Here is a 13,401-nt window from a genome sequence, read left to right as displayed (position 1 = left end):
AGTCAACAATGGCAGGAGGCTCCAACAATAAACATTTGATTCTTTGTTGGTCTAAACTTTCTTGCGTTTCCTAACCGTCTAGCACCAGACAAAAAATCCAGAGATATTTTGGGACAAAAAAGGAAGTGTTCATCCACGTATTTTCTTCCTCTAACACTTAATAAAAACACGAACTGGCCACGTCTCGTTGTTTTTGACTGTGCTGCATTTTTGTGACGACTCTGAAAACCTAAAAAATAATCTGCCAACGATTTCCACAAGTACACGAGTTGTCTGGAACGCAGATAATTGAAAGATAACTGAGTAGCTCTCTACCGTCCGTCTGACGTTATGCCCGGTTTGTTAAACAAACTCCGCTGTAATTCGACCAACTATGGGTCTTGAATGAGATCCGAGAACCCCAACAGACATTTTCAGCACCAAGGACAGGTACACTGACCCTGACTTCCAGCAACGCCGCCAAGGATAGGAATTCAGACGCCGATCATTGAAATATAAATCGGAATACGGATTTCTCTCGTGGCCTGTCCATACAGAGGCGATTTAACAGAGTCCTGGAAAGACCCCCTTCAGTTTACAGATGAAGCTCCGAGACTGTCTTGGGACAGTGGTTGGAAAGAGATACCCGGCGGAAAAATTTAATAGGGTGGCACGCGCTACACAAGTACATCAACAAACCCGCTGCGAGTACCTGCCCTTAAATATCAACCAATGTCTACGAAGGACCACGCTTTTAAAGGTGTCCGTTGCGCGTTCGTTCAGAGTGTCACAACACTATTGGCTGAAAACAGTTTTTGGGCGATGACTCAAGCACAGTGGAAGGAGCAGAAAACCCCATTATTCACGCCCCCTTTTCCTCGAGAACCACATACAAACACAGAGAGATATCAGCATCCAACAACTCCAGGTCAGTTTTCACATTGTTTTTGACAGGTTTTGTACAAAACACACACTCAAAATTTTCGGCGGCATTTTCCTCCCTAAATTTTAAACTGTATTTGGTTCGTGAAGCAGGCAATTTGTTATTTATAGATTACCGGTATGTAGGTTTTGCTTGTCAATATTATTAAAATAAGCAAACACAAGCAAAAATAGATAATCGTACCATAAACTTTATTATGATTTGCAATGACCTTTCAAATTCCAAGTTAACGAAATACAAGTAGCATTACAACAAGCCTGAGAATTACAAACAAACCGTCACAGTAAAGCGGGTAAGATCGTTTTAAGAGCTGTATTTCAGTCTAATGCACGTAGGCCTAAATCTCTTTTCCTTTCCCTTCCCGACATGAGCCCTTTTTTGGGGGGACGACGACTTGGAATGTGCAATACAGATGTCAACTCAATAAACATTAAGAAAAAATAATAGTAATTTAGCTACATGGAATCCAGATACTGTAACGTGCATGATTAGCTGTGTTCTGCCACTAATGTTCTTCAGTAAAACATACATATTAGACAGTGTCCAAAAGATACATTCAGAGAGTTTCTGTGAGCAGTAAGACCATTTAAATATATGTAATTTACCTAATATTTTAGTGTCTCCAAATTCCTACCTACTGTGTTACATATATTTGGTACATTCCACCACCAGGGGACCCTGACAATTCACTGACAAGCCTTATAGTGATTAGCTGACCATTCAGATCCAGTGTTTTGATAAAGAGGTGAGGGAAAAAATGTGTGAAACAAGGAGAGCACACTGAACAGTGGACAGCGAACTGTGACATCACAGAGGAAAGAATGGAACATTGCACAGCGACCAACAGAACGTTCAGTTTCACTGAAATCCAGCTAGAGCTTTTGACTCCCAGTGTACCAGTGATTTCCTTCAGAGAAGCAGAATGTTCTCTCCGTTCACTGTCACACTCCCGAGCGTGGAACTGCAAGATAATCTAGAATCCAGGGTGATCAGATGAGAATCACTGTCGACGTTCAGAGGATTACCCGAATGTCAAGGTTTAAGGTTAGTGTCAGTCCGCATTTCTGACACCCGGGCTTGAAACGTCTTGTCGGGCCACGGAGTCAGAGTAGCGTGCGTTCATAGCCTTCTTCCGGGCCTCCGGATTACGGAATGTGTCCAGCGCTGGTCCCACCTACAGGGAAGGTGAAATGTAGTGAGTTGAATTAAATTCTGATACTAAAGAGTGGACGGAGTATGTCTACATTCGCATCACTAATCAGTAGTAAGTACTGAGAGGCTGCAGAGCAGATGCATAGCGATGGTTTGAGTTGAATGTTGCTAGTGATCCTACATTGTTTTTAGAACAACGCGACTGTGTTTTTTTTTTAGGGAACACAACCCATATTTAAATGTCAAAGATGGGAAAAAATCATATCTGAACTGAGATCTCTGTCGCGTTTAATGTCACTCTCTCGATCTCTCTCTCTCTCTCTCTCTCTCTCCTCTTTTGACCGTTGGAAATGGCCTCATTTTAACCCACTGTTACTGTTGTTCACAGTGGCCCATTTACCGTCTGGCTATATGAACACTGTACCCATTCTGTCTTCCACGCTGTGTGTTTGGTTTGGGAAAGGTGGGCGGCTTTGGCGTAACTGATGGTGAGAGAGATTCGGCAAAGCAGCCAGATGTGAAGCGTGTTGTGGTGATGAGCTGAGGAGACAATCCTTTGTGTGTGTGTGTGTGTGTGTGTGTGTGTGTGCGTGTGTGTGTACGTGTGTGTCCTGGCCATGCGTGGATTCAGATTGACCCTAATTGTTTAGGGTGCAACGCCAACTGTGCAAGCTTCAGTAACAAGCTACAAAACTGGGCAAAGAAGCATGCAATTAAAAAAAAAAAAAAAAAAAAAAAGTTTAGGACTCATATATAAGTCATACGTATTTCTCTTTGCAAAAGATCAGGATGAATATCTCAGTAAGTTACAATTACAGTGAAAGCACATGATGGGTTTTGGCAGAGTTTTCACACTGGCATCAAATGCACCTCGCTCCGATTTTTTTTCCTTTGCTCCTCCTGACTATCTTTGGCTGTCATATGAAAAATATGTTTTGACAAGAAACAGACCCCAAAGTGTTCGTCAGTGTTATACATTTAAATGTGAAAACACGACTAAAATCCATCTAAAATTTAAGCCCACTGGATTACTTTGTTCTTTCTTTTCTGATGTCTCTCGGGCTGTAAACGCTACCTTACGTTTGTAACGCGTAAAAAGCAGCTTCAGATGGTCACGTCCTGTCTCCGTTCTCCCGTTGATGTTATAGGAGTGGCAGCGGCAAAGCTGAAACTTCACTTTGGTGTCATGGCTTTATTTTACACATTTTACCGCTGTGATCCTTGGTATTTATTTACTTTCTTGAGAATTCCTATCGTCTTTCAAACATATCTGACATTTCCATCCCTTTCATTTCTTTCTTTCATTTCCTTCTTAAAAAAAGAGGACAAACATACATTTCCAGCAAAAGAAAAAAAAAAGAAAGAGAGATGAAAGGGAAGTAACGGCGTTACGATAACGCAAACAAACAAACGACGAGGAAAAACGAAAGGCGGCAGTTGGGGACGTGAGTGTCGGAGCCCGCGCTGACAGAAGTACGACTTGACAGAAAATAATGAGCGCTCGCTAAATGTTTTATAAGGTTATCCGCTCGCCGTCAGCTGTCAGACAAGAGAGAAGGGAGAGCGCGCGCGGACGCGCGCGAGCGCAGGCAGGAGAAGAGCATCATGGTCTCATTAAAGCTGACAGGCGCGGACAGAGGGACCAGCCAGCGGACGGTGCACTGCCACGGATTGCGGTGGTGATTTTTTTGGGGGGGTGGGTGTTGTCTGGAGGATCAAGGGAGGATGTGGGGAGGGGGGGGTGTGTTGGGGAAAGACTTAAAAGGCGAGAGGGAAAGACAAAGGTGCAGGTATGGGCCACAAATGCAGAAGGATGTATAGGAGAAAGAGAGGGGGGGGGGGTGAGTGATGGGAGTGTGTATGGTGCCTTTAGCCATATCTACACTTTTGTGTGTGTGTGTGTTTGTGTTCAGAGCAAGAGAGAGAGAGACAGAAAGACAGAAAGACAGAAAAAGACAGAGACAGGGAGACTGTTCAGACAACAGGAGTCTAACGGAGTCTGATCCTGCCATAATTGCAAGTGGTGGGAACTGTCAGCTGAGAATTCTCTGGGATTTGCTGTCTGAAAACCAGCCTACAAAAATGCCAAAAAAACCCCAAAAACACAAGCTACCTCTGATTGAACTGCACATCATCCACATAAGTCAAAACCTCCGTACCTACAAGTTATTACTCAGTCACTCCCCCAAAATGGACTTAAATAACTACAATTACTGACAATTGATGCATTGTCGTCCGTGTGTGTGTGTGTGTGTGTGCGTGTGTGCGTTTCAGACCAGAGTAATGCCTTGGGGTCATGCTTCAGGGGTGGAGTCTTTACCTGTTGGAAGCGGGGAAGTTTCCATAGTGACGGCGCCTCAGGTAAAGGTTGGGTCTTGCGCAGGAGGGTTGTTCTCGTGTCCTGGACGCGTCCCAGACGGGCCTGTGAGGAAAGCATAGAACTCAGACCAGCACACACTCACACATACAATCACACACCAAAAAACACCCAAACAGTACATATAATGACCCAGTGACCACACTCACACATACAGTCACACACCAAAAAACACCCAAACAGTACATATAATGACCCAGTGACCACACTCACACGTACAATCACACACCAAAACACCCAAACAGTACATATAATGACCCAGTGACCACACTCACACATACAATCACACACCAAAAAACACCCAAACAGTACATATAATGACCCAGTGACCACACTCACACATACAATCACACACAAAATCACCCAAACAGTACATATAATGACCCAGTGACCACACTCACACATACAATCACACACAAAAACACCCAAACAGTACATATAATGACCCGGTGACCACACTCACACATACAATTACACACCAAAAAACACCCAAACAGTACATATAATGACCCAGTGACCACATATATCATATCTTCCAAGCTTAACATGAGTTGTCTGTAAATATATATAAATAATAATGATCAAAGGATAAATTTTTTTTTTCGATACCAGATTGTCAAAAGACGGAGATTTTAAACAGGCAGCGCTGAGCTGTCACAATGTGTGACCATTCAAAGCAGAGAGAGAAAATGACAGTTAAAACACTGTGTCATAAACACCAGCTGTTATAGAGGATGATAACTGTACCTGTAGCCACAGTAAACACTTATCACTAATTAAAAAAGTTTCATATTTTCATATACCAGACAGTGTGAATGAAGAGTGATATATACTGCAAATGAAACGAACAAGTAATTGTATTCAAGATGTCCGGAAATGAATTCATGTCCATGTGCACATGAGTGTATGTGTCTATGGGTGTGTGTTTGTGTGCACGTGCGCGTGTGCATGTGAGTGTGTGTGTGTGTATGTACGTACATGCGTGGGCGCGTGCATGTGTGTGTGTGGGAGCGTGTGTGTGTGTGTGCGTGTGCGTGTGCGTGTGTGAGTGTGTGTGTGTGTGTGTATAACCTTTTTCTGGTGTGCTATCAGCACTCTGTCTTTTGCCTGTTGTTCCTCCAGCCAGCGCTGGGCGTATTTGTGTTCTATCAGCTCTGAGATGGGAGTGGAAGGCCTGAGAGAAACCCGAGAGAAAACCAGTTCAGTTTACAAGACTATTCAAAAGCTAAAAACATTGGCAGGACATTTTTCCTTTTTACTCTTCGTCCATATAAATGAAGCCTAAGACAGGATCCCTAAAATAGTGTCAAATTTTCAAACATCATTAGTGAACTGTAAATATGTAAACATCACCTGCATGTCCTAAACTACCACAAAGCATTGGCCAGTGGTTGAGAAACACATTTTGACCGATCACAGAGGATACTGGAGGTTATGATTAATCGACAGGTATAGGCAGACAGATAGACAGATAGACAGACAGCCTTTTTTCAACATTAGCAGCTTACGCGTTGAACTCGGTTCCTAAACATCAGCTTTCAGACAGCCGCTCACCTCCTCAGAACGTGTGCAATATGTAGGTAATAAGGACCAGAGGAACATCTCAATTAATATTTGCATTAGCTTAGCAGATCCAAGCCTGGACTCCCCGCTGTTCGCCTTATTGCCTCATTAGCAGTCGCCACATGTCTCCCTGTTTGTTAGCATAGCGAGCTAATGAGTTTGGACAGGATTGCTGAGTGAGTAGCGGCGTGTATGCTAAATGAATAGAGGACTATAAGAGAGGCATTTGCAGTACGTCGCAGGCCTGACTTTTACACCCTTCGATTTTGCACGTTGGCGTGTTTCATACCCTTTTGCTTTCATGTAGCATTCTGTCTTTTGGTTTGTTTGTTTTTTTTTCTCCCTAGAACTGGTAGAGTGGACTCAGTGGGTGAAACTTTTACATGACAGTTTGAAACACTAATCCTCGACCTAAGGGATGGTGTATGATTTGTCCATACAGCCGACAGCTCTTGTACATTCTTATAGTTCTTATAGTTCTCATAAGTTCTTATAGTTTTTGTCATAAAACATCTCAGAAAGCGATTCACACAGGCAAAAATACAATTAAAAAAAACCCTGGACTGTTTGTTTTGATATTGCTTGAAGACGTGTGTGTGCATGTGTGTGTGCATGCATAAATATGTGTATGTACCTTTTTTGCTATATCTAATGGAAGGGCTGGCACTGTGAGCATGGCTGTTTGGTTATGTGTTAAACATGTTTCTGGGCATTAGGGAAAGGGGTAGTATGGTTTTATAATGAGGTCCTGGTACCTCCTCATCAATGCTGACCTTGGAATTGGCTGACAACATTTGACTGATAGAAAGCAGGACCAAACAGATCCTAGAGGACCATTAGCTTGTGCACACACACAGACACAGACACAGACACACACACACACACACACACACATACACACACAAGATGTAAGATTTATTCATTCCTTGACACATGAGGTGTGTGTGTGTGTGTGTGTGTGTGTGTGTGTGTGTGCACGAGGTAGTGACTGAGAGAGAAAGAGAAAAAAGAAGGAGGGGCAGAATGAGGGAGACTTGTGAAGTTCAGAGAGACCAAATGCACAGAAAGGCGTGATATTATCTAAATAATTCAGAGACATTTCAACAGCATCAATGCTCACATGGAAGGAGAGAATAAAAGAGAGAAAAAAAGGATTAAGGAATGAATGAGAGTGAACACACAGTGCCTTAGTGTTCCACTGTAATAATCTTAAAGAACAAAGATCTCATATCACACCCCAACACATGCAGAAATACTCTTAATCATGACCAGCATTTCTCTCTCTCTCTCCTTCTCTCTCTCTTTAATTCTCACTCTCTCTCTCTCTCTCTCTCTCTCTCTCTCTCACTCTCTCTCTCCCCCTCTTTCTCTTTATACTTACTTTATACTCACATACCCACATTTTGAGTCACTGTGACATTCTCCATTATAGAGGACTTTCTGGCAACATATATAAACAACCACTTTCCTAAATTTTTATACATAATTCTCTAGGAAGGGAATTCTTTTCACGTGTAGTCAGTCAGACAGTTTGGAGGTTACAAAGCATTTCTGATCTTTGGCCTCTTAAACTTAACGCAGCCTCTTAATGACATTTTTTTGTCTCGGACTGAGGTTTGAATGAGAATAAAAAGATTTGTGCTGTACTGTGTTGAGTGACTTTGTCTTCTTTCACTCACTGTGCATGATGTGGTGCAAAAAAAGAATGTCTTGTATTTGGAGAGAGAGTGAAAGATAGATAGAGAGAGAGATAGAGAGATAGAGAGAAAGAGAGAGAGAGAGAGAGAGAGAAAGAGAGAAAGTCAAGCTACTTGATGAAGAAAGCAATATAGAAAGATATTCACACATGAGGGAGTGATGGACAGAGAGGGAGGGAGAGAGACACAGAGAGACAGAGAGTGAGAGAGAGAGAGAGAGAGAGAGAGAGAGAGAGAAAGTCAAGCCACTTGAGGGAGAAAGCAATACAGAAAGATACTTACACGTAAGAGAGTGATGGACAGAGAGGGAGAGAGAGAGAGAGAGAGAGAAAAAGAGAACACGAGAGAGACTTAGAGAGGTTTGGTGAATGAGTACGTCTGCTTTCTGTAGAGACGATCCCTGTTTTTTTCCTGTAGCTCTGCACATTAAAGATTCTTTTGAAGACAAAAGCTGACTAAAGCTATCAGTGCACCCTGCTAATGGATCGAACTGTTTTCCAAAACTGAAGTGACACACGAGCGTTCCTTAAACCAACGACACCCAACACGACAATCTCCGGGAGAGAGACTTTATCAAAAAAGCCCTTATCAAAAGCAAATGTACACCACTTATTTAACCACATTTATTCAGAGCAGACATGTTTGTGCACTAACGGTATTCTCACCTCAAGATTAGCGTGGTGTGGGCTCCCTGCCTTTGTCTGTGTGACAGAGAACTGACCCTCAGGGAGCATCGAGGACTAAACGGTAGTTATGGCTCGTGCGACTGAAACTATTTCAATAACGTGTATAATTCTTTTAAATGTGTAAATAGTGACCTGTCACTGGTTACTACACTAAAACATCTTCTCCCCTGAGACAGAGAGAGAGAGAGAGAGCGAGAGAGAGAGAGAGAGAGAGAGGGAATGAGAGAGAGGGAGAGAAAGAGGGAGAGAGAGAGAGAGAGAGAGAGAGAGAGAAAGACAGAGAGAGGGAATAAGAGAGAGAGAGAGAGAGAGAGAGAGAAAGAAAGAGAAAAGAGAGAGAGAGGGAGAGAGAGACAGACAGACAGAGAGAGAGAGAGAGAGAGAGAGAGAGAGAGGCATGTAAAGCCTCTGAGACTGCAGTCTGTGGAGACAAATGACTGTGTGCACTAATGACTTATTATAATGCTAATAAGCATATGACAGACAATTTCTCTTTTGTTTTACAGTAACCTCGCCAAGCATGACCCAAATTACACATTACCGTGATATGTTTGGGCTTATGCCACTATACCACTATACTACTGCTAATTCTACTGCAGCAAGTACAACTGCAGCTATCACCCCTGGTGGTCGTGGTATTGGTGAGAATGACAGGGGTGGAGGACAGGGAAGGGAGAGGAAGTCACTCAGGCCAGGAAAGGTCACTCACCGCGTGGAGACGCCGAAGGTCGCGTCGGGTGGGATGCGGGCGGGGGTGGGCCTGCGTGTGGCGTTGGCACGGCGACGGACATCGTGCGTGGCGCGGTACTGTCGCAGCTCCTTGGCCGTCACCAGCCCTGACTTCATGCTTTCACGGTTCAGAGCCACAAAGTCCCTCTCGAGCTCTCTGCGTTGGGCACCGTGTCGACTGGCAGGCAGAGACTGCGTGTGCCAACTGGAGATGGCTGGCAGGAGAGAGAGAGAGAGAGAGAGAGAGAGAGAGAGAGAGAGAGAATCATGGACTCATGTAATACAGTTGGTCGTACGTCTCAAATTTCTCTGAGCGTGATTGCTGGTCTAGGATTTTCAGCTTTCATAATCCTAATGATACAGTTATGCGGGCAAGGGTAGCTGGTCCTAGATCAGTACACTGAGATGTTTGATACACACATATACACACATATACATATATATATATATATATATATATGGAGCCTGACTGGAGTCCTCGAATTCCTAGCAGGCAGTTGCCTAAACAATGAAAGAAAACACAGACACACACATGTGCACATCCATTCACACACATACACACACACACACACACACACATACAAACTTAACAGTGGGGCAATCTAATGTATAGGTTGAATTTTTTTAACAGAGCTGTAAGTATTTATGCATCTAAGAATACTTGATTTTATACCTTGTACTAACTTTCCCAAAAAAGGGTGTAGTCTTTGTCCAATTCCTTTTTGAGGGACAGAAGGTACTTGTAAGCGTGCGTTCTTTAAGTTACTCAGTCGTGAGGGTGTTTGATCAGTGAGGATATTCTCGACGTTCATTTCCATTCTGCAGGCATTTCTCCACCTTTTTTTCAACCGCGTGTATCTCCTTGGAGAACTACAGCGATTTCAGCGGACGGCTTTTTACTATTCTTGTCACAATACCCGGAATCAAACCCATTTTCGTTCCCTTTAAACACGGGCGTGTTGTCATTAGCTTTCTTCCCCATCATCTCAAGTGTCCTGTCTCCCTCTCTCTCTCTCTCTCTCTCTCTCGCTCTCTCTCTCTCCCTCTCTCTCTTTCTCTCTCTCTCTCTCTCTGTATGTAGAGGAAGTGGTGACAGCTCAAAAGTTGAGACTTTATCTTGAGAGAACTGTGTTTAAAACAGTTAGAGCCCGTCTTGACAGACAGCTCTGGAGGTGCTCTCTGCAGGCACGGCTGGTGTGGTTGGCAGGGGCACGCAGAACCACTGAGGGGACAGCTTGACACCCGTAGAGCCTGTTGGGGTGTCTTGAAGCATATAATTGGAGCAGAAGACAACCAGGTCACAGAAAGAGGCCTTGGGAGCCAATTGCAGTTTACAATCTGAGACAGAGCTGACAACCATGCCCCGGTCGCCCGGGGCGACGGTTACTCAGGCAATAGCATTGTGACATCATCTGGTGACATGATGGGAGATGGAAAATCTTGCAGTGGCCAAGAACCACAGTGGGTCCCTGAAGGATTTTCTGACTATCTTCTGAAGATGTGCTCAGAGAAGTGGGAGCAATGCATGTTGGGGTAAATGGTGGCTGATGTCTAGACTCTCTTAATGGACAGACTTGTGGCCTTCAGTCTGCTGTCTGCCTTACCACTTTAAAAAGAGTTTTACATTAGAAAATGAAGCATCTACCCTCCGAAACGCCTCCATCTCTGACCGCCGTGACGGCTCCGTAAACGAATTCTGGTCCAGGGCAGGACAGTCCTCTTGACCTGGTCTTCCCTAGCGCTGGCTGTACAGAAACAGAAACAGAGACAGAGAGAGACCCATGTAGTCTTTACATACACATAACATAATTTAATATTCATATAAGCTCTTCCCTCAGGCCTCCGTATATGGCTGCTTTTTTTTTTTTTTTTTTTTTTCCCCTAGCAGAAGCCTCTTGAACTTTTTCCATTTACATGGAATTTTGAAAGCTGTCAATCAAACAGCAGATACTCTGAGCCCACTTCAATTATGTCAACGGGATGTGAACGGTACAGCCGCATCTAAGATGAAGAGTTTAAAAACACAAGAGAATAGAGATGTCACGGTTTTACTCATCAGGAGTGTGATTACAGGACTGATTGTCAGCTTCTTTGAGACCTCACCCCCCCACCCCCACCATCTCTATCACCAAGTTTTATAACACATAAAAGGGTCTTACTCATTCGGTCTATTTATATCAGCCTAATTATGCAAAACAACAACAAAAGAAAACCTTAAAGGACTGTAATTATCATGATAAAATATGCAAAAGAAGTACGAAAATGACGGTAGCGACCGTTACCACATGGTAAATATAATCTCCATTTAACTTTTCGATAAAAGTGATTTGTCTTGACGAAGAAGGCCTTTAATCAGTTCCGATCGAGAGCCAATCGTAAGACCTGATCAGCGTAGCGTGGCTCACGCGAGCGCTGATTTATGTCTTCGGGGTCGTGTTTGATTGACAGGACGAGGGGCAGGGTGTATCGACGTTCGTTACGTGTATGTGTGAGGGCGCTCAATCTCGTTGCCATCGTTTGCTCAAAGAGCACCTCAAGGGGGAAAATCCCTCGAACAAGCATATGGTAATACCCCAGTCGCTCTCGGTTTCAAAGTTCAACATCTCCTGGCTTTGTTTGAAGAACCAGTCATCACAGGAAAACGTGGAAATTGAAAAATAAAACAACAGCGAAGGTGACATCCAACCACAGACCCGGGGTGAACGTTACCTGAACGTGCAGGCGCCGATCTTTGATCAGCCCTACTCTTTACGGCGAAAGGGAGCACGAGGGCGCCTCGCTCGTGCGGCAGTCACCGTGAGCAACGGGAGGCAGGGGGGCTCTCTCGCGTACGCTGTCGAGTAGAATTTTTGGGGAGGGGAAACTGAGGCTCTAAGAGTTGATCACCTGTCAGAGACGACGTCTCTCTTCTGTCAGCTTTGAGGATACGCACACAAGTTGCTATCAAAAAAAATGAAAGTGTGGTTTTAGACATTGACATTTTTTCATTCCCAGCGCATTTTGATGGTCAGGAAAACGGCGTAAAGCTTGTCCATTTATGTGAAGGCAAAAAAAAACAAACAACAACAAAAAAAACCCCGGATTAAATATGCTATGAAAAGTGGATTTCCCACAACTGAATTATGGTCACTATGGAAAAGTACCATGATACAAAGTGATTTTGTCATGGCCACATATGAAGACATGTTCATAGGGCTCCTCTCAGAGCCAAATAAAACGCGACCCATTCAGCACCGCTGGTTAACATCTTCACTAAACACCTCAAATCTTCTCTTAAAGAGACAATCTTATGGGGTCTGTGCCACTGTGTGGTTTAATCCCCTTAGCAATTTTAATCTTTAGATTGTTTTTTTTTTTTTCTTTTTTTTTTTTGGTCACTCTGGGCATCATTTAGAGACGCTTGGAGAAGCGTCTTGACCGCTGGCGCAAAAATGGCTAATCTCAGCCCTCCAAACACCATTGTTCTTTTCGCTCTCAATCAAAAAAGAGTGGAGAAAAAAAACAGCAGCAGGGAGAGGAGAGGAGCAGGGAGGGGGGGGGGGAAAGGCCAGATAAGGTGGGGTGGGATTATCTTATCTTAAATCTCTCTTTTATATTCTCATTTGCTGGTGATCTGTCTCTTTATTGTGTTTTGATTAACCAGGCACAGACCCATACAAAAAACCCAGAAGAGATAGAGGAAGAATGAGGGTGTTTCTGGAGTCGCCTAAGAAGGGTCAACGGGAGCGTATCATTCACACACTCTAAATAGGGGGGAAATAATTATCCCGTATAGACGGGAACCCCCTCTGTGTGTCCTCTCCCCATTCACTGGGCCTGGCTTTTAATTTCGCCACGCTTTTGTCCTGCGTTGGTCATGTGTACTTTTGGGATTTCGACCGAGCTGCTCAGATTAGCTTAGCGCTGACCTCTTGGAGTCTATCACTGAACGACCCCCCCCCCCCCACACACACACATATGTGTCATCATTCTCCTCCCCAACGCTCCCACACACATAGACCACGCTAATGCAGTGACATCCCCACCACCCAACCACCCACCCAACACCCATCAAAGCTTCTCTCTCTCGTACATGAGAGATGTGATTCTCGTAAACTGCTTCAAACAGAAAAGGTTAGCGATAGCTTGAAAGGGCAGAAGGGCTTGCAAGAGGGTCTTCTGTGTGTCGTTTTGTCATACGTTTTTGTAGCATGCTTTGATTTGTTACAGCTGAAAGATCATTCCTTCGGTTTGACCTTCAGGACAGACGTGTATATATTCCATACAGGCCTGCGA

General features: G+C 43.9%; 1 protein-coding gene across 1 annotated transcript; it reads right to left on the bottom strand.

Annotated features, from left to right (window-relative positions):
• Positions 1–1,973: 1,973 nt before the first annotated feature.
• Positions 1,974–11,640, bottom strand: cfap77 (cilia and flagella associated protein 77). Its single transcript, XM_030791756.1, has 7 exons — positions 11,509–11,640; positions 11,089–11,127; positions 10,772–10,871; positions 9,107–9,341; positions 5,523–5,625; positions 4,395–4,496; positions 1,974–2,096 (listed from the first exon to the last, which is right to left on the bottom strand). Exons 1-7 carry the CDS (start codon positions 11,638–11,640, stop codon positions 1,974–1,976), a joined length of 834 nt encoding a protein of 277 aa, XP_030647616.1.
• Between the last annotated feature and the right edge of the window lie 1,761 nt (positions 11,641–13,401).

The sequence above is a fragment of the Chanos chanos genome, chromosome 14, assembly GCF_902362185.1.
Source record: "Chanos chanos chromosome 14, fChaCha1.1, whole genome shotgun sequence".
NCBI classification, from domain to species: domain Eukaryota; kingdom Metazoa; phylum Chordata; class Actinopteri; order Gonorynchiformes; family Chanidae; genus Chanos; species Chanos chanos.
Note: the sequence above shows the minus strand (reverse complement) of the source record. Positions and strands in the feature narration are given on the sequence as shown.

Bases quoted from the DNA above. Each gene is read 5' to 3' on its own strand.
- cfap77 (XM_030791756.1), bottom strand. From the start codon at position 11,640: ATGGCAACGAGATTGAGCGCCCTCACACATACACGTAACGAACGTCGA. The intron at 10,872-11,088 runs GTGGGCTCAGAG...GTTTCTGTACAG, and splicing joins ATCCCGTTGACATAATTGAA to CCAGCGCTAGGGAAGACCAG. The intron at 9,342-10,771 runs GTAGATGCTTCA...CTCTCCTGCCAG, and splicing joins AGATGGAGGCGTTTCGGAGG to CCATCTCCAGTTGGCACACG.